This window comes from Notolepis coatsorum (assembly GCF_963971535.1).
Source record: "Notolepis coatsorum genome assembly, chromosome: 1".
Taxonomy (NCBI): domain Eukaryota; kingdom Metazoa; phylum Chordata; class Actinopteri; order Aulopiformes; family Paralepididae; genus Notolepis; species Notolepis coatsorum.
The window spans coordinates 185,996,050-186,021,191 of record NC_140165.1 but is presented as its reverse complement, the minus strand read 5'-3'; the positions used below and the strand labels follow the sequence as shown (position 1 = coordinate 186,021,191).

The window sequence follows — 25,142 nt, the reverse complement described above, 5'->3', positions numbered from 1 at the left end:
CGCCGTGTTCAGGAGAGCGAGGCGCATAAACGTCTATTCGATCATGTCTCTAGCACCCCCACAGCCGTATCGGCAACCACTTCCATCACGGCTCTCGTCCACATCCATTCATTTGACCCCCCCGCAATCTCCTCCCTGATTTCAATGTAACGCGGAAGTGTAGTGGTACCACATTTTGCAATCTGTTAAATAAAGTTTTCATTCATTCATCCCTGTCAAGGTAATGCACCTTAATGGTTGGTTGCCAACCGCCAATCAAATAAGAAGAAGAAGCGGAAGAGCTTAATCCTGACAGCGGATTGGTTGGTTCAATTTGGTGCTGGGATTTTGAACGCGCTGCTGTACAAAACACAACGTTTACCTCGCGGCAACGGACGGCTGATGTTGTGTTACAATAGCTAGTGTAATTATTTAATTGCATTTAAAACCTTTATTTCAACACGTAAGACACGGAGGTTATCTTAGCGACGACGAGCTTACAAGCTGTTTTTCGCTGATTTACTGCCTTATCGAACTTGCTGGTTCCACAGCGAGGTAAGTAAACGTTTTACATCACGGCAACGGCTAACGTTAAGTTACATTATTAGCTAGTATAATTATTGTATTTAATTTTAAACCTTTATTTCAAATCGTAAGACACGGAGGGTATCCTATCGACGACGAGCTTACAAAGCAATACCGTTTATCAAGACAATTCACAACGTTATATATAGGCACAATAAATAATAACAAATTAAAATCTGCTAAGACTGTTACAAGTAGACGCACTGTAGTCGGAGATCATACTTTATTATGAAGTATAATGGTTAACGTGTAACTTACTACATTAATTAGCTAACGTTACGTGAATGTTTAGAATAGTTAGTTAGTATCCTTCATAGTAGCCCCTAAGTCAACCGTGCCGCTGTTGTCAGTTTGGACGAACTTTTGTTTGTTTTGTGGTCAAAAAACCCTAAACTGATCTCAGCAGCGGCCCTCGACTTTGATGATTAACAGATCGCAGAATGGGTACAGTACAGTACAGCTCAATGCACACAATTGTTAAGGGGATGCAGACCAGAGAAAGACTTTAGTCTTGTTTACATCAGGTCCCCCATTTTCAATTCATCAGGACATGCAGATAGACAGTACTGCTACATCTATACATTTATAACATACCAGATTTGCAAATACAGTACTGTTTGTGATACAAGACGAGTCTAAAAAAGAGGGTATACACTTGACGTAGAAACCACATTGGAGGTGGTTGGGTAGGTGGGGGACTACAACTGTACAAGCAAAACTGTACATTGGATTATCGACGAAACCATACTTGGTCTCGTGTATTCTTGGGTTAGGTCATTTACTGTACATTGGAGGGGGTTGGGTTAGGTCGGACATTTACAGGGGCCAGTTTCGAATTGCAGCCTCCCGTAGAGCTCCTTGAGTGGTTTTGAAAGTGGGCGATTCACATTCCTTTACAGCTGTGGGTAGGGCGGCCTGTTGCTTAATAACAGCGGAACAGTGCAAAAATGCTTCCGCATTCGTCACCGCACGCCACTACGGTAATGCGCCTTTCATTTTCCTTCGCCCAGGTGCGTGCACCGGCGTGCTCGCGAGGTGCCCGCGCATGCGCATGAGATCCCGCCTTGATTCGACACATATAACACATTATTGGTTCAATTTGGTTACATATTAACACGCTTTGGCGCTTTGGTTCAATTTGGTTAATCACCATACACGTGATGGACGCAGCAGGCGATCACTCCTATTGTTATTCAGCTGCGCCGAGGTACATGATTGATTGATTGATTGAGCAACATGAGCTAACTGCTGAGCTAACATGGAGCTAACACGCAGCTAACTACTGAGCTAACTGCTGAGCTAACTGCTGAGCTAACATGGAGCTAACATGCAGCTAACTGTACTTGATTGATTGATTGAACATGGAGCTAACATGAAGCTAACTACTGAGCTAACATGAGCTAACTGCTCATAGTCTCCCAGTCCCTCCACTCTGCAGTAAACAGACATCACTGATATAGAGTGTCTGGTCAGTAACATGGGTCTAGAACCCACCTCACCCCTGCCCACTTTGACAACCTAGGATGGCTTAGAGTAGACGACAGAGGCGTAGTACATTTTCCTTTTTGAAAATCATCTGACATGAAGATGGAACACATTTTTGTTGTTAATATTATTTATATTACTGGTAGTTCATACAAGACTTTCTTTGTAAAATGTGTCATAATGACTGTAGCATTTGTGTGTGTAACGTACACTGTAAAAAATGTTTTTTCACAGGAAATTCACTATTATTTTACAGATTACTTTTGTTTTTCTACTTTAAGTGTAAATGCCATACAAATATAGTAAATTACCTTTTATCAAAATATTAACCATTAAATAAAGGTTGTAATTCCTTCATAGTTAAATACAGTAGAGGTTGCATACTTCATTATCTAAAGATGGTAAGTTAGAGTGTTGTGTTCACTCATAGTTAAAGACTGTAGAGGTTGAGTACTTCATTATCTAAACATGGTAAGTTAGTTAGTGTTGTGTTCAGTCAGACAGTAGACAAGTAGAGGTTGAGTACTTTATTATCTAAACATGGTGAGTTAGAGTGTTGTGTTCATTCATAGTTAAAGACAGCCGAGGTTGAGTAGTTTCTTCTGATATTCCATAGTAAAGTACACGTTAACGTTACAATGTGTTGTGTTCACAACACTGTTTAGTCTGACGACGCGTCGCGAAGTACACGTTAACGTTACAATGTGTTGTAAACACTGTTTAGTTAAAGACAGCCGAGGTTGAGTAGTTTCTTCTGATATTCCATAGTTAAGTACACGTTAACGTCACAATGTGTTGTGTTCACAACACTGTTTAGTCTGACGACGCGTCGCGATTAAGTACACGTTAACGTTACAATGTGTTGTGTTCACAACACTGTTTAGTTAAAGACAGCCGAGGTTGAGTAGTTTCTTCTGATATTCCATAGTAAAGTACACGTTAACGTTACAATGTGTTGTGTTCACAACACTGTTTAGTCTGACGAGTCGCGTCGCGAAGTACACGTTAACGTTACAATGTGTTGTGTTCACAACAGCGTTTAGTCTGACGACGCGTCGCGATAATATACTATATTCGCGAAGTACACGTTAACGTTACAATCGTCGCGATAATATACTATATTCCATAGTAAATTACACGTTAACGTTACAATGTTGCGTTGTGTTCACTCATAGTTAAAGACAGTTGTGTTCACTCATAGTTAAAGACAGCCGAGGTTCCAAGTGATTCGTTGCAATGTACGCGGAAATGCCATAGCATTTGTCTAAGCGGCGTGAAAAGAAAGGCGCTTTACCGTAGTGGCGTGCGGTGACGAAAGCGGAAGCATTTTTGCACTGTTCCGCTGTTATTAAGCAACACGCGTGTTGTACCTCCCCCACTACGTTAGCTGACGAGAGACTGTAAAGTACTAAACGTGGATTTTTTATTTTTATTTTTTTTACGAGGAGTACTGGTTTCTGAATCTGGACATTAAACAAATCTTAAGAAGCACCCTTTTAGCATTGCGTTTACATACACTTTTGCATAGCTTTTATTATTATTATTATTATTATTATTATTGTTATTATTATTATTGTTATTATTATTATTATTATTATTATTATTATTATTATTATTTATTATTATTATGGGTTTCTTTGTTCCCCCTTTATTATTATTCTGTAATTAAATAATTTATTTCTGTGAAGCACATTGAGTTGTACTGACTATGAAATGTACTATATAAATACATTTTGATTGATTAAACCAAGGTGATTTTCGAGTGTGCATAGGTTTTCCGTTTCCAGTTGCGTAGATTCCATAAAGGTATTAGTCTAGATCAGGGGTTCCCAAACTTTTTCAGCTCGAGACCCAAAAGAGAAATTTGGTGTTTCCCTGGGACCCAAACTTACAAAAATACACCATGAATTGCCATAACATACATTTATAAACTACTGATAAAGAACACCACAAATTATGAATTTCAAATGTATATGAAATGTATTTATTTAATTATAAAAGTACATCACAGCAATAATCAGTGTAATGTTAAGTTGCTCACCACCTCATAACATATACAATTTTGTAACACTTTTAAATGAACAAACCCCTTTTTCTCACCCCTTTTTCAACTCTCCATTTCTTACCCCCTCCCTCAGTCCCTCAACCTTAAACCCCAACATTGAGCAACATTCTGATTTTGTACTGACTTATTTAAAAATTCTACTGACCTGACATCATGCTAGAAGGGGTATAACATTTCATCTATGGCACAATGAAATCTAATGAGTAGGGATGGGTACCGAATTCGGTACTTTTGAGGTACCGAACCGAAACACGTCGGTACTACCGAGTATCGAATCAAGTGAGAAACCGATTTTTTTTTTTTTTTTTTTTTCTTTTTTACTTTTTTCTTTTCATGTCAACGTTCACACGCACAATATATGCTTACCTAGGATTTGACTTGATTCAACAACAAAGCAGTCGGAGCAATGGCAAGCCGAAAACTGTCGAAATTGTAGTTATTTGAAGTTTGGATTTTTTTTTACGACTGAGGTAGGCCAATTAAATTTCTTGAGACTAAAGTACCGGAAAAAGGTACCGTTGGGTACCGGTATCGATTCACAGGTACCGGTACCGGTATCGGTTCAAATGTGAAAGGTACCCATAACCCATCCCTACTAATGAGAGGTATGTGGCTGGTTGAAGTTTTCTATTCTGGGCTTGGTTTTTGAAAGTGCTATTCTGAGGTCATGCTGAGCATTTAGTCTGTTTCTGTATTTGTTTTTCAGGTATGCTAGAGTAGAAAACCCAGATTCACATAAGTATGTGGTGCCAAACTGAATCAACACATATACAGCTTTTTTATTAAAAAAAAAAAAAATGTATTATAATTTTCTTTTTATTATAATTTTTTTTTATTGGCGCCCCAATAAAAACAGGTCCGCGACCCAGAGTTTGGGAAACGCTGGTCTAGATGGAAACGTGTCCACCTGCATGGTCTAAATTTTTTTTCACCACTTAATCCTTGAAGTGTCTATTTTAAGATTTTAACAGGTAACTGGTGAAATAATGTCCCATTGGGTTTATTTCTAACCCTTTATTACACCTATTCTGAACGAAAACCTGAAAAAGAAAACAGCATAACTTTTGAAGTTAACAACATATAGAGACAAATTAAAACATTTCCCCAAACAATATTGACCCAAGGAATTCAGTAAAATTGTTATTTTTAAGATTCAAACACATCTTGATTCTATTTCAGGACAAGAAAATGCAAAAAAAGCTGAAAATGTTTAGATCACATCTCTATTTTCCCCACTTTAGTCAAATGTAGTCCATCAGATGAGATCAATTTGAGGTTAATATGGGAAATACAATGTTAATAAAGATTGTATCATGCTGTTATGCCCTAAATATTGTAGATTTAGTGTAAACAAGGCCAAAAGTGGAAGACTAATGTGAAAAGACGAATTCGTCCTACATAGACAAATTAATTGTCCTATACAATCCACGACAGACTCCTGTATCACCTGCCTGCTGGGTGTGTGTACTGTCCTTAATTATGTTATGTGCTCTCCTGGTGGCCCTGGTAGAGTAAACATTTCCTGTAGTGAGGGTAAGGATGCTCCAGAGATGTACTGAGCTGTTTTAAATTCGCTGGATTATATTTATATAATCTTATATTATAACTTGTATTACCCCACGATGTTTGATGCATAACAAAACAAGATAAAACGTTCAACTCACGCCTATATCTTTTGACAGCTGGGTGCTGAATCCTAAAAGTAGTAGTCGTTGATCATTCGAAAGAGACTAGGAAAGCACTCTAAATTGATTTTTTTTATTGCCACACCTTAAATAGCCTTCCTCAGTGTGTAATGTTCAATCACAATACATTCACACGGGTGTACCGACATTATCATATACTTTCTACATTCAGCAGCAAAGCCTTGAGTACATGCAAATATTTACATGCTTACAGTTCAAAAGGTGCAATGAAAGAAATATGTGTAAGATATTGCTCAACATCAGCGAGACTCTCGACAGCAAGGTAGCCATAGATTAGATTTATGGGTGAAAAAACGTAAAACGATTGTGGGTCATGCGCAGGACCGCTGGTAGCACCGCTCGGTAGCGTAAATGAGCAGAACAGTGACTGCAGAGACTATAAGAGATTAGACTTTGGTGACTTATTGAGCCGTTGTGTAGTTTGTTCATGTTAAATGGCCACTTAACAAAAAAAACGGCTGAATTTATTTGGATCTCGTACCCATCCCAAAACATTTGCACACATCAATTTAGGTTTGACAGTTATTGAGAGTAAATTAGTTCGATAATGGCCACCAGTGATGTCATCGTGTACATTGAATCCTTGCATTGTGTTCATTACAGCTCCATGAAATTATTTAGATGAAACGATAGCAACACCATGTCATATTCATATATAGGGACTGCTACCATATACTTTTGTTGGCCTGTAATTAACACAACTCAACTCAAGATTCAATGTCCCGATGATATCGCTGGTCGCCATAAAATAATGTCTGTCCAATAACTGTCAAACTAAATGAATGTGCAAAACAGTTTTTCGAGTTTTTGGATGTGTGAGATCATGTGCAAAATAGATCAGCCTTGTTTTTGGTGAGGTGCCCCTTTAACTTAACACTCACTGTCACTGATATAAGTAATACGATGTCATAAAGTGGTATACAGTTACTATACCATTGCTGTAACTAGGGCTGCAACGATTAGTCGACGAGATATTGTTGCGTCGATTTTTTTTATTTTTTTTGTGCACTACCTATCTTTGTGAAAGTGGCTTCTCAGCTCTGGTCCAGCCAGCTGAAGACTTCTTGCTTAACATAACAGACCGACAGTAAGTTTGGGGGAACTAATGGGATAACTGGGGATGTTGTTTGGTCCTCCTGACAAGAGTCTCAAAGCAACTCTGAGGTCATGCTCAATGTCCAATCTGTTCCTCTGCTCTGTCTTCAGCTGGACCAGAGCTGAGAAGCCACTTTCACAAAGATAGGTAGTTAAAAAAAAAAAATTTATATATATATTTTTTAATATAGTTGTTTTTCGATTAGTCGACTAATCGAAAAAATAATCGACAGATTAGTCGACTACCAAAATAGTCATTAGTTGCAGCCCTAGCTGTAACCAATCGGATAATTTGTTTTGAGCTACCTCTTTAAAAAATAATCATAACCTGGTGGCGCAGTGGGCAAGGCGCTCGCCACTAACGCATGAGATGCTGGGTTCGAGCCCAGCTCTCGGCGTTGCTACCAGCTTGGCTGGTCGTTCATACTAACACAATTGGCAGTGTTTTTAGGGGTGGGAAAGCTGGTGGGTGGGGATTGGACGTTGTGGACAGCGACTCCTACAGGTCGGTTGGTGCGCCTGTACAGCAGAATCAGGAAGTAACGGGCAGCGTGAGCCTCCCACGCGTTACTCCTCGCCACTGAGAGATTGCGCTGTACAGATGAAAAGATGCAACGGCTGCCTCCTCGTGTACCGGAGGGGACATGTGATGCAAGGCTTCGTCCTCACTGCAGCCGACCAGTGGGATGCATAGTCTAGCAACATTTGAGACAGGGGAGGGGAGAATTGGCGAGGCGAAATTGGGATGGGAGAAAAATAAGGAGAAAAAGTTGATCAAAAAAATACAAATAATCATAACTTCTGTAGCCATCTGCACCTCTTTTAAAAATAAAATTGTATCATGTTTTCTTTTGTTGTTGAAGTATCGGAGAGTCCATTCCATTCCCATCCCTTCAATAATTATTTCCAGATAAAGTCACAGGTTCACAGGCAGAACACAACGCAGTCATCCCATCTACACCCACCATATTACCACAAATTATCTTTCAAATTCAAAGGAACATTTTCTTATCTGAATGTTTACAAACCTAGTCTCTGTTTCTTGGTCAAGTTCCTAATTGACAAATTTAACGCAGATACTTATTTTGTTAGTATTTCTGTCCCTTCCCTCTGTGATGTTTTTCAGTTTCTCATTTTCTCTTGATTGATTGAAACCTTTATTTATACTCCGGTGAGCTCTGAGGTGAGGCCACCTCATTTACAGAACTGCTGAGTGTACAACAAAATAAAACGACAAAACAATTGTGCAGTGCAATCAGTTAAAAACAGTTACACAACATGAATCATAGAGAAATTAAATCAGACAAATTCCGTAAGGGAAGGAAGAACTTCCAACTTTAACTTTGACTGAATGTAATTCCAGGACTTTGGCGCTTCATAAGACAGTGCTGTCCTGCCGAGTCCTGTACTAGTCCGTGGAACTTTTAATGTGATCCAGACCAGTTACTAGATTGTGTTTGATGGGCTGGAGCATTCCTGTCCAACAAGGCAAAAATTATGACTCAACAACTCTCTTCCGACAGAATTGAGGGCATCTTGAGCTTATAGAAAGCTTGTTTTTTGTTTAATGTATTTTTCTCTCATAGGCCCATTTGGGTCTCTTGCTTCTGCTTTGGCACTTACAGTATAATTTCTTTAAACGTGTTAAATAAATAAAAACGAAATAAATAATATGGTATCTCTGCAGGGTATTAAATTAGTAATTTTAATTTAAATATATTAAATGTTTTTGTATTCGCCATTTTTTGCAGGGCTACCGGGAGCTTGGTGCATCTGACAAGAGCTTGTATGAATTTAAATTGTCGGCAAGTACAACCGCCAGTTTAGTATCGCTATGTGTGCTTTTGTTTTTTGCTAGTATGATTGTCAAATTGGTATTCAATTTTACCTTTTAAGTGGTATTAAAAAGGTCTTAAAGTCTTAAATTGAACTTGTTGAAACCGGGAGAGATACCCTGAATAAGTTGACCATAATGCTACAGACATTCTGGTAATAATGTTAATAGTTGGGACAGACTCTGCACTCACTCAATAATCATACTTTATTTGAGTGTTGAATTTATGTACTGTGAATGTTGGAAGCTAGATGCACCAAGAAGTTTTGAATATGTTTTTTTTTTTTTTTTTTTTTTTACTTCATTTTTTAGCGTTTATCGCTTTTTCTGGTCAAGCATGACCGACAGAAACGGGTTGAATGGGATATAGATCAGGGGAAGACACTCTGAGAAAATACGGCGAGTCCGGGAGTCGAACTCGTGTACCCCAGATCCGTGACAGGCACGGTTGTCCCCGATGCCGAAATAGCGCCGAGATACGCGGTGAGCTACGGGAGCTCCCCTTGAATATGTTTTCTTAAAGGCATTTTTGTGTGGACAATTTTAGGTTGCAGACCCCCAGAAATATGACTGGTAACCTAGCAGTGAAGGCTTTGCTGACCTGGGTAAGTGTCTGTTCTGCCCCGGACATGGTGACATCAACTTTATTTTCAACATCCATAATGTTGAACTAACTTAACTTTTAACTGAATCAACAGATCAACAGCATGCGAACGGACGAGCGAGAGCAGAGCATTGACGATTTAAAAGATGGCACGTTGTTGCTGAAAGTGGTGTATAAATTGTGAGTCAATGTGATATTTGTAGCTGGTTAAATTACATTTTAAACATTGCTCCTCCTCTTGGAGAGCAGTGCAGAGATGTAAGGGTTGTGTCTAGATCACATGGCCTAGAAGGATAAGGGACTGGTAAACTTAGGGTTAAGATGAGGGATTGGTAGGGTTAGGGTTAAGATACGTGACTTGTAAGGTTAGGGTTCAGATAAGGGACTGGTAAGGTTAAGATACAGGTTCTAGGTTACAGCTAAGGTACCTCTGGGTGATTGGATTGATGTACATGGAGTCAGAGGAAATGTACGCACATCCAAGACTCTTCCACAAATGCAGGATACAAAATTGAAGCATATTATCCACACACATTACATTACATTTACATTTAGTCATTTAGCTGACGCTTTTATCCAAAGCGACTTACAAGTTCTGTACGACAAGACCGCAAGAAGGGTACAACTCTATCAGCTGAGTAACAATGTTCATCAAGTGTTGCGTGTTACAGTGTAGGTTAGTTTATTAGGACAAGTGCATGACAGTAAAGTTAGTCAGGGTTAGTTTTTTTTTTTTTTTTTTTTTTTTTTTATACACACTGTATATCATGCTCCCATAGCCACTCAGAAGCCAAGGCAGAGGCCATTCTAGCTGACCCTCAGCACCCTCTCTATGCAGAGTTTCAACTCTTGCCTTCAGGACGGAGGTATACCTCCTATAGGAGGGCCAAATTAAATACCGGTAGGTATTTGAGATAATTTCTTCCGTCAGCTGTTGGATTTTTAAATACAATAAAAAAAAAATATATATATATATATATTATAATAATAATAAGCTTAGGCTTAGCTGCTACTGTATAGTCACAACAAATACTCTGTGTTCTTATTCTATGTTTGAATGTATTTATGTCTTTATTGTATATTTGCCATGTGTACTGCGCTGTGTATGTACTAATACTGTTGCAAACCAAATAGCCCCTTGGGGATAATAAAGACTATCCAATCCAATAGCAGGGCTGTGCGATATGGACAATCTTCTATCTCGACATGGGAAATGTTGTATCTCAATAACGATATATATAACTAAATAGTCAATTCTGTAAACACACAGAAAACATATTTATTATCCTGCGCAAAAAAAACAATAATTGTCACATATTTGATTTCAGAGTAGGTATGATGAATTAGCAATACCGTACTTTTCGCACTATAAGCCGCACCTGAATATAAGCCGCAGCAGCTAAATTGAATGTGTACATATATAAGCCGCACTGGACTATAAGCCGCAGGTGTTTTAATGTTTAATTACCATATGTAATTAGCATTGGGACACAATACTGTCGGACAAATAACAAGAATTAACTCATTTACAAGTTGTATTAAGTTTAGCAAATAAGGGAACAGATAAATAACATTTCAATGCAGTCAAAAAAGCAATATTTAGATTTTTACATTTTCGGGTTTGGTCACGTCGAGTCACATATAAGCCGCACCGTTATATATATATATATACCGTACTTTTCGGACTATAAGCCGCGGCTTTTTTCCCCATTTTTCGACCCTGCGGCTTATATAACGGTGCGGCTTATATGTGGACAAAACCCGAAAATCGAAATATTGCTTTTTTTCTGCATTGAAATGTTATTTATTTGTTCCCTTATTTGCTAAACTTAATACAACTTGTAAATGAGTTAATGTTATTTGTCCGACAGTATTGTGTCCCAATGGGAGTCATTCTCTGTAGAGGTGGGAACTTAAAGCTCAATATAAGAACGGCCATGCACCACCACTCACAGAATCGAGAAAGAGCAATCAATCTGTCAATCCTTTCCGTGTCCGGGCCGGGTGAGGTTTCCCGTGTTGAGTCAAATTAAGCAGCAGGCTCCACTCCTTACATATGGTAATTAAACATTAGGCTTATAGTCCAGTGCGGCTTATATATGTACACATCATTCAATTTAGCTGCTGCGGCTTATAGTCAGGTGCGGCTTATAGTGCGAAAAGTACGGTATATATTTTTTTTTATCCACTTTTTTCCCATTTTCTATATTTTTCTCTCATCCCAATTTCGTATCATCCAATTCAACCCTCCCCTGTCACGAAAGCTGTTTCTTGCCTCCCACAAGCCCAATACTATCCACCTGCAGAACCACGTCTCCAGCAGGCTGAGGACAGCCGCAGACTGAGGATACCGCAGGCTGAGGACGCTCGCTTCCATTGGCTGATTTGGGTCACGTGACCGTCCCACCCAATGGCTGAATTGGAGTGTTGCACTGCGGGCATTGGCTGATTTGGGTCACGTTGCACTGCGGGATTGATTGATTGATTGATTGAAAACTTTATTAACAGATTGCAGAATGGGTACACGTGACCGCCATAGGCCCTGATTGATTGATTGAAAACTTTATTAACAGATTGTAGAATGGGTACAGTGACCGATTGATTGATTGATTGAAAACTTTATTAACAGATTGCAGAATGGGTACAGTGATGTCACAGGCCTGGATTGATTGATTGATTGATTGAAAACTTTATTAACAGATTGCAGAATGGGTACAGTGATGTCACAGGCCTGGATTGATTGATTGATTGATTGATTGATTGAAAACTTTATTAACAGATTGCAGAATGGGTACAGTGACGTCACAGGCCCGGATTGATTGATTGATTGATTGATAACTTTATTAACAGATTGTAGAATGGGTACAGTGACCGATTGTTTGATTGATTGATTGAAAACTTTATTAACAGATTGCAGAATGGGTACAGTGACGTCACAGGCCTGGATTGATTGATTGATTAATTGATTGATTGAAAACTTTATTAACAGATTGCAGAATGGGTACAGTGACGTCACAGGCCCGGATTGATTGATTGATTGAAAACTTTATTAACAGATTGCAGAATGCAGTACAGCGCAATACACACAATTGTTAAGGGGATGCAGACCATGCAGTACTGTTACATTTGTGACATACAGTAAATATATACAAGGGGGAGGGAACTGTACATTTATGATGAATTGAAAATGGGGGACCCTGATGTAAACAAGACGGAAGTCTTTCTCTGGTCTGCATCCCCTTAACAATGTATGTATATACATACACTCTTTTTCTGGACACTTTTTGTAGCACAAACCGTACTGTATTTGCAAATCTGGTATGTCATAAATGTATAGATGTAGCAGTACTGTCTATCTGTATGTCGTGTATGTCATATATGTTATGATGAATTGAAAATGGGGGACCCTGATGTAAACAAGACTAAAGTCTTTCTCTGGTCTGTGTATTGTTGAGCTGTACTGTACTGTACCCATTCTGCAATCTGTTAATAAACTTTTCAATCAATCAATCAATGGGTACAGTACAGTACAGCTCAATACACAATTGTTAAGGGGATGCAGCCCAGAGAAATACTTTCGTCTTGTTTACAGGGTCCCCCATTTTCAATTCATTCATCAGTCTTTCTCAGGTCTGCATCCTCTTAACAATTGTATGTATTGAGCTGTACTGTACTGTACCCACAGTATTCTGCAATCTGTTAATAACTTTTCAATCAATCAATCAATCAATCTTGTACGAGGTGTTGCACCGCCACTCGGGACAATAAAACGGACCGGTCGCGAAGTCACTCCAGAAACTTGCAGAAACGATGCTTGCACTTCAACGTGATCGGGTCCCGATATGCATAACTACACAAAGGACAAGTCGCAGGGGTGTCCAAAGATGCCCCCATTTTGTCTACGTCTGTTCAGTGTTTATTATTATTATTTTTTGGTTCCTTTCCGCCGCTCCAAATCACGTGACCCAAATCAGCCAATGCCCGCAGTGCAACACTCCAATTCAGCCATTGGGTGGGACGGTCACGTGACCCAAATCAGCCAATGGAAGCGAGCGTCCTCAGCCTGCGGTATCCTCAGCCTGCGGCTGTCCTCAGCCTGCTGGAGACGTGGTTCTGCAGGTGGAAGCATCTCCACAAGCCGGCTGCAATGTGGACTAAGTCATACATGGCACAAGTCCCCTCCGGTACTTGAGTTAACAGCAGTCGCATCTTTTCACCTGCGCAGCTCGATCTCTCAGTGGCGAGGAGTAACGCGTGGGAGGCTCACGCTGCCCCCGACACTTCCTCATTCTACTGCGCAGGCGCACCAACCGACCTGTAGGAGTCGCTGTCCACAACGCCCGATCCCCACCCATCAGTTTCCCACCCCCTAATACGGCCAATGTGTATTAGTATGAACGACCAGCTAAACTGAAAGCAATGTGGAGCGCTGGGCTCGAACAGGCGAGCCCAGCGTCTCTGCATTCGTGGTGAGCGCCTTGCCCACTACGCCACGTAGCCGCCCCGAATTAGCAATAACTCTTTTGATAAAGTAAAATTGTGGCATTGTGTTTAGATTGTAGATGTGATCAATATTCGTGCGTCAGAAATCCACTCCATCAATGTGATCTAATCCTGGTTTTCCACAGGAAAAAAGAAGCCCCGCCTTCCTCCACCGACCAGTCTATTAAGGATCGTTTAGAGTTCATCGCTGACTTCTTGGAAAGTGAGTTTTCCCATTTCTCCCCAGCTTAGGCCATTGTTGGATAACTCTGTAAGTGAATGGACGGGCTTTGGGTTTTAAGAACTAGGCGTTCAAAATGAGAGATGTACTGGAAAGGGATTTCTTAATTCCTTTGTATTGTCTAAATTTAGTTGTGTTGTCTTCCTGTTGTTGCATGTTAGAGGACTGCAAGTTTAGTCCCGGTAACGCAGCGGCGTTGTCATGGGAACAGGTCAGCAGAGGAGAAGCAATAGAAATATGCAAGGTAGGTGTCTCCTTTGTTCATCCTCTGGACCATCTGGAAATGTTCCTCCAAAATTATGAATATCCATTTTAAGAAAGTAACCATTACTTCAAACCCTTCTCTCAGTGTGTCAGGATATAGCACTGACACCAGGGATGTGAGGGGGGAAATATACATGTTGATATTCAGGATTTATTTTCAATAATGATGAAGGCACGCTCGAAAATGTCATATTTGACTGCAGGATGATGGGAAGTGTCATCATTAATTAAACAGTACTTCACAACTTAACAAAATGTAGCATCACAGTATCATAATATAACATTTTTATCATTAATTTATATAACAAAATGTATCACAGTATCATAATTATATAATCTCCCACATAGATGATAATAGATGAATATGGATATATTTCTGACATGGAGCTTTGGGTTTTATTGTTTCCCCTCCAGGTGATTCTGTTGCTGTTGTATCATGACCTCATGAAAAGTGACCATTTCACCACCTTCCTCTTTAAAGTTGAGGTAAGAGGGGTTTCCTGGCTTAGTACACGTTGGTCTAACTCTAGTACATGTCTTGTTTGATGCGATGTCATTAGGGGTGGGAATCGCCAGAGACCTCATGATACGATACTATCGCGATACTTGCGTCACGATACTATCGTGATACTAAATATATCGCGATATGCAGAGTATTGTGGGGGAAAAAAGGTTTTTTTTTATCAGATTTAATTTATTGCCTTTTTTCTACTGCAAAGTCAAACTGTCGACATGTTTTATCTAATAAAATAAAGTTCAGTCTGTTCATCTCACTTCAATCATTTTTATTGCAGAACATGGTATTTTCTCAAGCAGACAGATGTAAGCACTGTAATCTGTGTTGCATGTACGGTACCTGACAAACTGAACTGTTTGTATTACAGTCATATTCAAACTTAACTGAATGCACATGTGTGTGTGTGTGGACTACTGTACTATTACAGGTATTGAAATGAACAATGCAACTTCCTTATACTATTATTAAATATCGATACTTGGCGTCTCTGTATCGATACAGTATCGCCACGCAAAGTATCGCGATACTACTACGTATCGATTTTTTCCCCCCACCCCTAGATGTCATGGCTGATGATATTTTAAACATCATATTTTCAGAAGGAGCTTGCAACCCTTGCCAGCCGCTTTGTGTTGGAGAGAGATGGTTGTGTTTCCCTAAATGGTGACCTGGAGAGCTACCTGAGGAATGATTGTAAGTCCCACATCACTCTCCTACTGGACCTTAATCACTTCAGTAATTGATCATTAAGGTCTTACGTTCTTAGTTAATTAGTCCAGTAGTTGGTCATTAAGGTCTTAGTTGATAAGACCTTAATGACCAACTACTGGACTAAAGTGTATTCCCCTGTAGAGAATCCCGTTACAGCGTGTATTCCTTTGTCTCTCAGCCTCTCCTTCTCTTACCATGTCAACGTACTCCCCATCAAGCCCCTCTGGCTCCAATCTGGCGTCTCCAGTCTTCCACCGCTCCAGAAGTGTCCAGTTTTTGGAGCTGCAGACAGTGGCCTCCTCCTCCTCCGTCAGGTAACGCCACACACTACCCACCACCTCCTCTATCAGATAGCGCCACACACTACACACCACTTAAAGAGACACTGTCGGGAAACCACTTGAACTGACCTGTGTTTGGAGTGTCTGGATGTTGGTGGTTAACCGTTTTAATTAATTACTTTTACTGTGATTACATGAATCTGAGTCACTGGGAAGAGGATTGTGAAATGAATAGAACGGATAACTGCCCTCCAACTTCAAACAATATATTGTAATGTATGGAGAGTGATATGTATAGTCAGGCATTAAAGCGTTCCGTCTTGAGACGGATTTCCGTCTATTTGATTATATGTATATAATATTTTAATTGATATTAAAAAAAAAAATTATATATAAAGTTTGCCGTATTGGCACTGGTAGTACCGGTAGTCGTAATAGTAATCCAGTCTATATTTTTTTCTTTCTAAAAAATAAACTAGTTCAACACAGGCAACCACTTTTGCTTAATTTCTTTGATGGCTCAAATGTATGCTCTAGTGTCTAGTCGATTTTGTGTTTTGAGCACAAAGATCATCATAGATCTAGCCTCTTAATTTTGCTCTCAAAGTGCACCAGATTGATGTTAAAATGTAAAAAAAATCCGAGGGGGCATGCCCCCGGACCCCTCTGGAGGGGCAGAGGTACACCCACCACCACAGTCTCACTAAATCCTGTGGGTAGGGCGTTCCACATTGTTGTGGCATAATTGCGAAACGTGTTTAGTCCCTTGTTTGTATGATAACAAGCCTTTTAGTTCATGGTTCAAAGTAATGGGAAAAGGGTGCTAGCTTGCCATCAATCAGAAGCTAGCCACAAGACTTGCATTCACGCTCTCCAGCACACAGCCTCCCTGCCTGGCACAACAACCACAACAGTAGGGTCTATAGTCACAGTCAGGACAGTAGGCTCTACAAGTAGGCTCCCTTAAAACGCTAACGCTATTAAAAAAAAATACAATGGAGGTTAAAATAAGAATAGACTTGGCCTGAAAAAAGTTCAGTCAGGAGATATTTTTTTGTTTTAATCCCTGTGTATAGTCTACTGTATATTGTTTGATGTACACATATGTACATATCACACTCCATACATTTAGTACTATGTACATCAGACAATAGACTATACGTGTCACTACATACATTTAGTACAATAGACAGTAGACTATGTATCAGTCCATACATTTATTACCATATACATCAGACCATAGACTATATGTGAGAGGATGGGATGGGCCAGTAGGATCAGACCATGATGGTGACTGACCTTTGACCTCTCCTGCGCAGCTCTCCTCTTCAGGATGTGATGAACACTCCTCATTTCCAGATGAGGAGGATGAAGAGGCAGATGATCCAAGACCGCGAGTCCCTGGATAGCATGGAGAAAGAGTTGAACAGCACACTGACTCTTCTGGAACAGAAAGGTAAATAACTGACTCTTCTGGAACAGAAAGGTAAATACATGACTCTTCTGGAACAGAAAGTTAAATAACTGACTTTTATCCAACAGCAAGGTAAATAACAGACTCTTCTCATAGAAAGATAAATAACGGATCATAGAGAATGAAACAAAAGATCTCCGGTATTGTTAGCTACATGCTAATGTGAATGGCATTCTCTATGTATATTATATAGCTGCATGCTGCTAACGTAATAATGTAACGTTAACGCTTGTATAATGAATGGATGCAAACGTTATTTAACACATTGCAGAATGGGTACAATACGGCTCAATACAAACAATTGTTAAGGGGATGCAGTCTGGACTGGGTTCCTTATAACAATAACTTGACAACACATGAGTTTAGTTTAGTCGCAGCTACAGGTTTTACTCTGGTCGGGTCAGGAATGCGACAACAGACATCAGTCGATCACAACACTCTTCAACAATACGTTTCGAACAAAAGTTTCGAACAAAAGTTTGTTACAATCATTTTCATATAACGCTACTTGGGACAGCTCTGCTGTAAACACTGGTGTAGCTGGCTCTGCTCTAATCACTCTAACCCCGTGCTCGGTTGCTAACTTGCTATTGTTTGCGACAGTCTGCCGTGAACATGGGAAATAATTGCGACAGCTCTGCTGTAAACACTGGGAATAACCTCGGTTGCTATGCCCACACGCACCCACTGCAACCGGGCGTGTGCGCAAAACTTCACCCTGGACTCCGGGTTTCAAAGGCCGCGTTGCAGTGTAGCAAAACCCCGGTTGTGTGTGCCCGAACAGTGCAACTGCGCACATACAATCATGGTTACATTAAATCAAAGCGCTCGTGTGTGTTATGTTGGAAGAATCAGACAACGCGTAGTTCCAGCATGTCGGTGTTTACTGAACTGAAGACGCATGCATTGTAACGTACACCAGAACATCAACGTCACGTTCGGCCATATGCCGTAACGTGAAACTCAACAGAATAACACGACACTGTCGCAATAGTTAGAACACTAGTTAAAGTGCTGGCACTCGCTAGAGTACCAGACGTAACATTTCCCCCCCCTTCACTCAACCTAGGAGTGATACTCGGTCTCAAAGTCATTCAGGTGTGCAGGCCTGTTGCGCGCTCGGAGTGGGCGGGGCCCGGGCACTGCAACAGCCAACGGCGGCGGTCCCGCAGCCTCAGGCCGAGCCGCGGGTGCTGGGGCTGCAACATCATCAAATTGTCTGTCCTGCAGAGCTATAGCCGCGGGTGCTGGGGCTGCAACATCATTGAATTGTCTGTCCTGCAGAGCTATAGCCACGGGCACACCCTGTCCCAGGGCAGCGGGAGCCTGCACCCTGCGCAGTCGGCTAGCATGCCTGGACCGGGTCAGACCAGAATGACCGGAGCTTGTTGTCCCGGTGGGGTCGCCGAATCCTGACCCAGTCTGAGACGGCGATGGTAGGTGGTCTCTCATGTCGGGTCCTGTCGAAACGGTCGTTCATCCGGCGCTGGCGTGTGTTGACTGTGGCTTGAAGCGGGTGGGCTGGAGCCTGAGTCGGAGTAGGGCGCAGCCTGTCCAGGGGCAGCTGAAACTCGCGCCCTAGCATGAGGGAGGCTGGGGAGACGCCTGTGGTGGCGTGTTGAGTAGCCCTGTAGTGCAGGAGCGTCTGTTGGAGACCGTTGATGAATGTGCACCCTTGTGCCAGGTGGGCCCTGATGCCATTCTTCAGGGATTGGTTCAGCCGTTCCACCCCCCCCGTTCGCAGCCGGGTTGTAGAACGACGTGCGGATATGACATATCCCCTTACCCCCCAGGTAGGAGGCCAGTTCGTGGGAGATCATTTGGGGGCCATTGTCTGTCGTGATCCTCTTGGGCAGGCCCCAGCGTGTGAACAGGGACTCGAGAATCTCAATCAGCACCCCGGCTGTGACCGAGCCCACGGGCGCCACCTCAGGCCACTTGGAGTGGAGGTCGTAGACCACAACGAGGAAACGCTGGTGATGCGGTACCCCGTGCAGTTCACCACAGACGTCGAGCTGCAGGTGCTCCCAGGGTTGGGACGGCCAGTCCAATGGGTGGGGGCGGGGCTGGGGCCCTGGTCTTCCCGCTCAGAAGACAGGCAGTACAGTCCTTGACCAGGGTCTCGATTTCCCTGTCGATGCCTGGCCACCACACCAAGTCACGACACCGCTGTTTGAGCCTGACTATGCCCAAGTGGCCCTTGTGCGCCATAGCAAGGACACGCGCCCGAAGGACACTCGGGACCACAGTACAGAGCCCACGAGCGACGCAGGAGTCGTTCCAGCATGACAACTCGTCCCGGAGTCTGCTATAGGGAAGCAGCTCGTCGGGTGTCCTCGCCGGCCAACCCTGCCTGATGTAGGTTGAGAGCGCAGAGAGGACAGGGTCAGCAGACGAGGCGTCCTGGAGCTCCTGCAGCGACACTGTCTCTTGGAGGGGAGTGTGGAGGAGCTGGACCAGGTCATGCTCAGCCTGATCCCGATCGGGAGTCGAGGGCGGGGCCGTGGGGGGACTGGGGATGGCGCGTGACAGTAGGTCAGCTACTACGTTGTCCCGGCCCGGCGTGAACTGCAAACCGAAGTTGTACTGCTGCAGGCGGTCAGCCCAGCGGTGGAGGCGGAGCGGTTTGTGGCCAGTGCCTGACGTGGCGAGGAGGGTAGTGAGAGCCTGGTGGTCCGTCCTAAGCGTGAATGAGCGGCTGTAGAGGTACATATGCCAGCGCTCACGTGCCCAGATGCAGGCCAGGGCCTCTCGCTCCCCCACTGAGTACCTCTGTTCTGTGGGGCTAAGGGCCCGTGAAGCGAAAGCAACCGGCCTCTCCACACCCCTGTGCAGCTGTGACAGTACCGCGCCAACGGCTGCGGCGGAGGCATCACACGTGACGAGGGTGGTGCTGTCTAGGTCGAAAAACGCCAGGACTGGTGATGAGGTGAGCTGGGACTTGAGGAGGCGCACAGCCTTCGAGCAGGCAAGCGTCCAGAGCCAGGGCTCGTCCTGCTTCAACAGCTTCCGCAGCGGTGCAGTTGTGTCTGAGTAGTGTGGCAGGAAGCGGAGGTAGTACACCGTCATGCCCAGGAAAGAGGCCACCTGGGCCGCTGAGGTGGGCTCTGGGACACTGTGTATGGCCTCTGTGTTTGACTGGAGCGGGTACATGCCGTCAGCCGAGAGGCGGAACCCAACAAAGTCAATGGTCGTGGTGGCAAAGACACACTTCACGCCGTTGAGTGTGAGGTGGTGCTTCGCCATCGCACTTAAGACACTGGAGGCTCGCGTCGTGACTCTCGGCGTTGGCCCCGTGCACCACGATGTCATCGAGGTAGATGGCCACCCCGGGGATCCCGGCGAAGACGGAGGCCATGATCTTTTGGAAGCAGCTGGGGGCGGAGCTTAAGCCAAAAGCCATGCGTTTGTAACGGAAGACCCCCCCTGTGGGTGATGAACGCGGTGAGGTTGCGGCTCTCTGGGTGTAGTGGCACCTGGAGGTACCCCTGACGAAGGTCCAGCTTAGAGAACACCTTGGACCCGTGGAACTGGGCGGTGAGCTCCTCTGTGGTTAGCAGGGGGTATTTATCAGGGACGATGGCCTTGTTTACCGCTCTCATGGCCACGCAGAGTCGCAGTTCCCCTGACTTCTTCTTTGCTACCACCAAATTGGAGATCCAGGGTGACGCGTTCACCTGTTCGATGATGTTGTCGTCCAGCATCTTCTGTAACTCGGTGGCGATGCCCTCACGGAGAGCGGCGAAGGGGCTGGATGACCGGAGTCACTTTTTGGTCTAGCAGGGGCTGGTGAGCGAAGACCTGGAGGCAGCCCACGCCGTTGAACAGTGCCGCCCACTGTTGCTGCCAGGAGACAGCGGTGACGGTGTGGATCTCTGAGCCTGTCCTGTCCGCGTTTTCCTTAATGATAAGCAAGCAGTGCAAGAATGCGGAAGCATTCTACCGTAGTGGCGTGCGGTAATGCGCCTTTCATTTTCCGCCGCCCAGCGCCCGTGCGTGCGGCGGCGTGCTCGCTCAGGTGCGTGCGTGCGCCGGCGTGCTCGCGCGAGGTGCCCGCGCATGCGCATGAGATCCCGCCTTGGTTCGACACGAGCGGAGCTCAATATATATAAGTCACCGCCCCTTATTCAGTATCTAGAAATAGCTCAATTGGCAAGACTACATGGCTGTGGATCCTATGGCTCGTTTGCTGGCGAGTTCGAATCCCATCAAATATTTTTTTTTTAACGTGATTTTTTTTTTAACGTGTATTCTTTCGCCGGTTAAGGTTAGGCATGGTTAAGGTTAAGGTTAGGCATTGTTTCGGAGTTGGTTAAGGTTAGAACGGTTAAGTTTAGGCTCTGTTAAGGAGCTGGTTAAGGTTAGAGTTTGTCAAAGAGAATGGCAATATAATTTCTATGGTTAAGGTTAGGCATGGTTAAGGTTAAGGTTAGGCATTGTTTCGGAGTTGGTTAAGGTTAGAACGGTTAAGTTTAGGCGCTGTTAAGGAGCTGGTTAAGGTTAGAGTTTGTCAAAGAGAATGGCAATAGACAGCCTATTTCCGCGCGACAGCTCCCAAAGCGGGCCTGAAAAGAAAGGCGCTTTACCGTAGTGGCGTGCGGTGACGAATGCTTCCGCATTTTTGCACTGCTTGCTTATCATTAAGGTAGACGCGTCCTGTCCAGCAGAGAGAAACCGAGGCCACTGAAGAGGTCGAGGCCGAGGAGGTTGCTCCCTCGGCGTGCGATGTTGAAATTGAAGGCAGGCAGTGTCTTTTCTCCGTACCTCACCGGCAGCTGGAGGGAGCCAACGATGTCAATCTTGGAGTCGGCGTAGCCTCGCAGGGTGGTGGTGGGCGGGCCCAGTGGTTTGTGGGAGAAGAATTGAGAGTATGTCGCCCAATTCAATGGAGACACTGTGGCTCCAGTGTCGAGGAGGAGGGGCAGTGTGATGTCACCAACCACCAATGAGCATGTTTTGAATGGCACTCGTCCTGAGCTGACATTATGGATGATAGTGGTCGGTGGCTTGGAAGCGCTAGCTGGGGCTGACCTGCAGACCTTGTGGAAGTGGTTTAGCCTCCCGCAGTTGGAGCAGGCTTTGCCACGGGCAGGGCAGGTCTGGGCTCTGGAGTTGTGTGAAAGGGAGCCACAATTACCGCACGGCTGGCGTGAGCGGTCACGTGACTGGGAGGCTAACAGTATATTGTCCCCGCTGTCGTCTGCACTCACGTTGAGGAGGGACACCCTTGAGCTGAGCATGCTTGCAGCCTCTACTGGCACGTGTTTGTTGGGGCTGGGGCAGGTAGACAAACTAGCTGCACAGTTCATAGCAGATTCCACCTGCACTGCTAGTCTAATAGCTACTGCTAATGTCAGCTCGTCATTTTCCAACAGTAGTCTTTCCCTGATTTTATCACTGTCGGTGTTCAATATGAGTTGGTCTCTCACCATTTCATCCTGTAATGCCCCGAATTTGCATGAGCTAGCCAAGCCCCGTAGGTCCGCGACGTACTGCGTTATTGACTCGCCAGTACGTTGATGTCTCCGTCGGAACACAACTCGACGGAGGAGTGCAGTCTGTGGAGTGGCGAAATGTCCCTTTAGGAGCGCCACCACCGACGTATATGTGTCACTGTCTAATGTGCCGAGCGTTTCACACACACGCTGTCCCTCCACGCCTAAACAGTGCTATAGTAATGCACGTTTTCTCACCGCAGACAAGTCCAAACCGGTAGCCAGGATATACGTCTCGAACGAGGAAATCCAACGCGCCCACGGGACGGGCGGCTCACCGGGCAGCGGTAGGAAGGGTGGAGGGGGTGGGATAGATAATTCAGCCATCTCTCGTCGCCAATGTTATGTTGGAAGAATCAGACAACACGTAGTTCCAGCATGTCGGTGTTTACTGAACTGAAGACGCATGCATTGTAACGTACACCAGAACATCAACGTCATGTTCGGCCATATGCCGTAACGTGAAACTCAACAGAATAACACGACACTGTCGCAATAGTTAGAACACTAGTTAAAGTGCTGGCACTCGCTAGAGTACCAGACGTAACAGTGTGGACAGGGTGACTCTTCTGGAACAGAAAGGTAAATAACGGACTCTTTTCACATCACCGACTGAGTGAATGTGATCTCATTGTATTACAGGGAGGAGAGGTCAAGGTGTTGTGAGTCCAGGAATGCTCTTACTGTGGCCCATAAGCCCCCCCCCCCCCCCATCCAGACATAACGGAGATGATTGGCTTTTTCCATACTTATAAGAATCAGAAAGTCATCCAACCATTTATTTAAGTTAAAACAATGAGCTTTTCTAACTTTCCAGTTCATAAGAATGTGATTATTTTTGCAGATGTACAAATAGTGCCATTGGGAGGCTGCCAAGAGGTCATACTCTTTGTTCCTGTGTTTGAACAGATTCCCAGATGAGAGGTATGAACTATCGCCTGGAGAAGATGACCCAGGACCAGTGTGAGAAGGAGCAGGGGGCGGGGCAAGAGTTGCAGGAGCTGCAGGACAAGAACCAGGCGTAAGGAAGAAGTTTTATTAATAGTAGTATTTATTTATTAGTAGTACTATTTATTTATTACAATGTTTCAATCGTTCATCCTTTATTTAGATCAGGGGTGTCAAACGCAAGGCCTGCGGTGTAATTATATTTTGCCCGTGAGATGATATCAAATGCAGACAAAAAAAAATCAAACTCTTGCACCGTTAATGCTACAACTCCCAGAATGCTCTGCGAGTGTGTTGACGCGTTAAGCGTCCCCTCCTCTGTTGACATTCATGCTGTCGGTCTGCTCCGGCAAATGTAAGCCATCCCTCCCAAAAATGGATTTGAAAACGGGACTTTTCCAGACAAGTGGGGGGCAGAATATATGTTCGTACTCTGCACAGAAATGTAGGTTTGAACTGCTCAGTATCAGTTTGCAGTTGACGTGGAAAACACACCAGCCAACCTCCAAATGGGCCTGATTGAACTCCAATGTAGTGACACACTCGAGTCAAAGTATTAGTCTGTGGGTGCTGCACAGTTTGCACGTTTCATCCCTGACACAATGCCCCAGCTCCTCCTGACCCAGCTCCTCCTGACACAATGCCCCAGCTCCTCCCGACACAATGCCCCAGCTCCTCCTGACACAATGCCCCAGCTCCTCCTGACCCAGCTCCTCCTGACACAATGCCCCAGCTCCTCCCGACACAATGCCCCAGCTTCGTACCCAAGCTGCTCAAATACTTTGTATGTCCGGCAGCACATATCTATGTGAGCAACATTTCTCTTTGAAGTTGAACAAAACATCACACAGGAGTCATCTCACTGATGAACACCTTCACTCAAACCTGAGGATTTCCTCATCTCAGAGCCTGACCCCAAACATTGATGAATTGACATCTAAGAAAACATGCCAGGTGACCAATGTGCATCAGAGTAAATCGGATTATAGCAAACTGAGGTTTGCACTTTTTTTCTTGCTACACTAAGCCATGGCCTATTATTCATTTATTTTATTTGTTGCCTGTTAAAAAGGTTTCCATTGAAAATTAACTAAAGGCTACAGATAGACTGGGGCATAATCATTTAATTTTATTAATTTAAATAAATAAATAGACAAATGCCACTATCTTTATTTAAAATGTTACTTGTGTGTTTATAATAATAAACACCGGTAAGTTTGTTTCCATATGAAAAATCTATATTTAACTCATTTATACTCATTATAAATCTGGAGAAAAGGGAAAACATGTTCAATTGTAGTCAATTCTCCAATAAATATTGAGTGGCCCTTTGAGTCTTTGACCCAGTTTTTAATTTCGGCCCACTATGTATTCGA

The 25,142-nt window shown here is 43.6% G+C and overlaps 1 protein-coding gene across 3 annotated transcripts in view; it reads left to right on the top strand.

Moving 5' to 3' along the window:
• The first annotated feature begins 376 nt into the window (after positions 1-376).
• The window catches only part of LOC311233175 (uncharacterized protein), a 64,590-nt gene continuing 39,824 nt past the window's right edge, over positions 377-25,142 (top strand). For 2 of the 3 annotated variants that reach the window (XM_084320072.1, XM_084320070.1), the window contains exons 1-10: positions 377-534; positions 9,297-9,354; positions 9,448-9,533; positions 13,982-14,058; positions 14,238-14,320; positions 14,755-14,826; positions 15,457-15,550; positions 15,747-15,882; positions 17,169-17,305; positions 23,728-23,839. In XM_084320072.1, coding sequence (XP_084176198.1) covers positions 9,316-9,354; positions 9,448-9,533; positions 13,982-14,058; positions 14,238-14,320; positions 14,755-14,826; positions 15,457-15,550; positions 15,747-15,882; positions 17,169-17,305; positions 23,728-23,839 — 836 coding nt within the window. In that variant the 5' untranslated portion in view covers positions 377-534; positions 9,297-9,315. The remainder of the gene's footprint in view (positions 535-9,296; positions 9,355-9,447; positions 9,534-13,981; positions 14,059-14,237; positions 14,321-14,754; positions 14,827-15,456; positions 15,551-15,746; positions 15,883-17,168; positions 17,306-23,727; positions 23,840-25,142) is intronic. The other variant, XM_084320071.1, reaches the window with a different exon arrangement.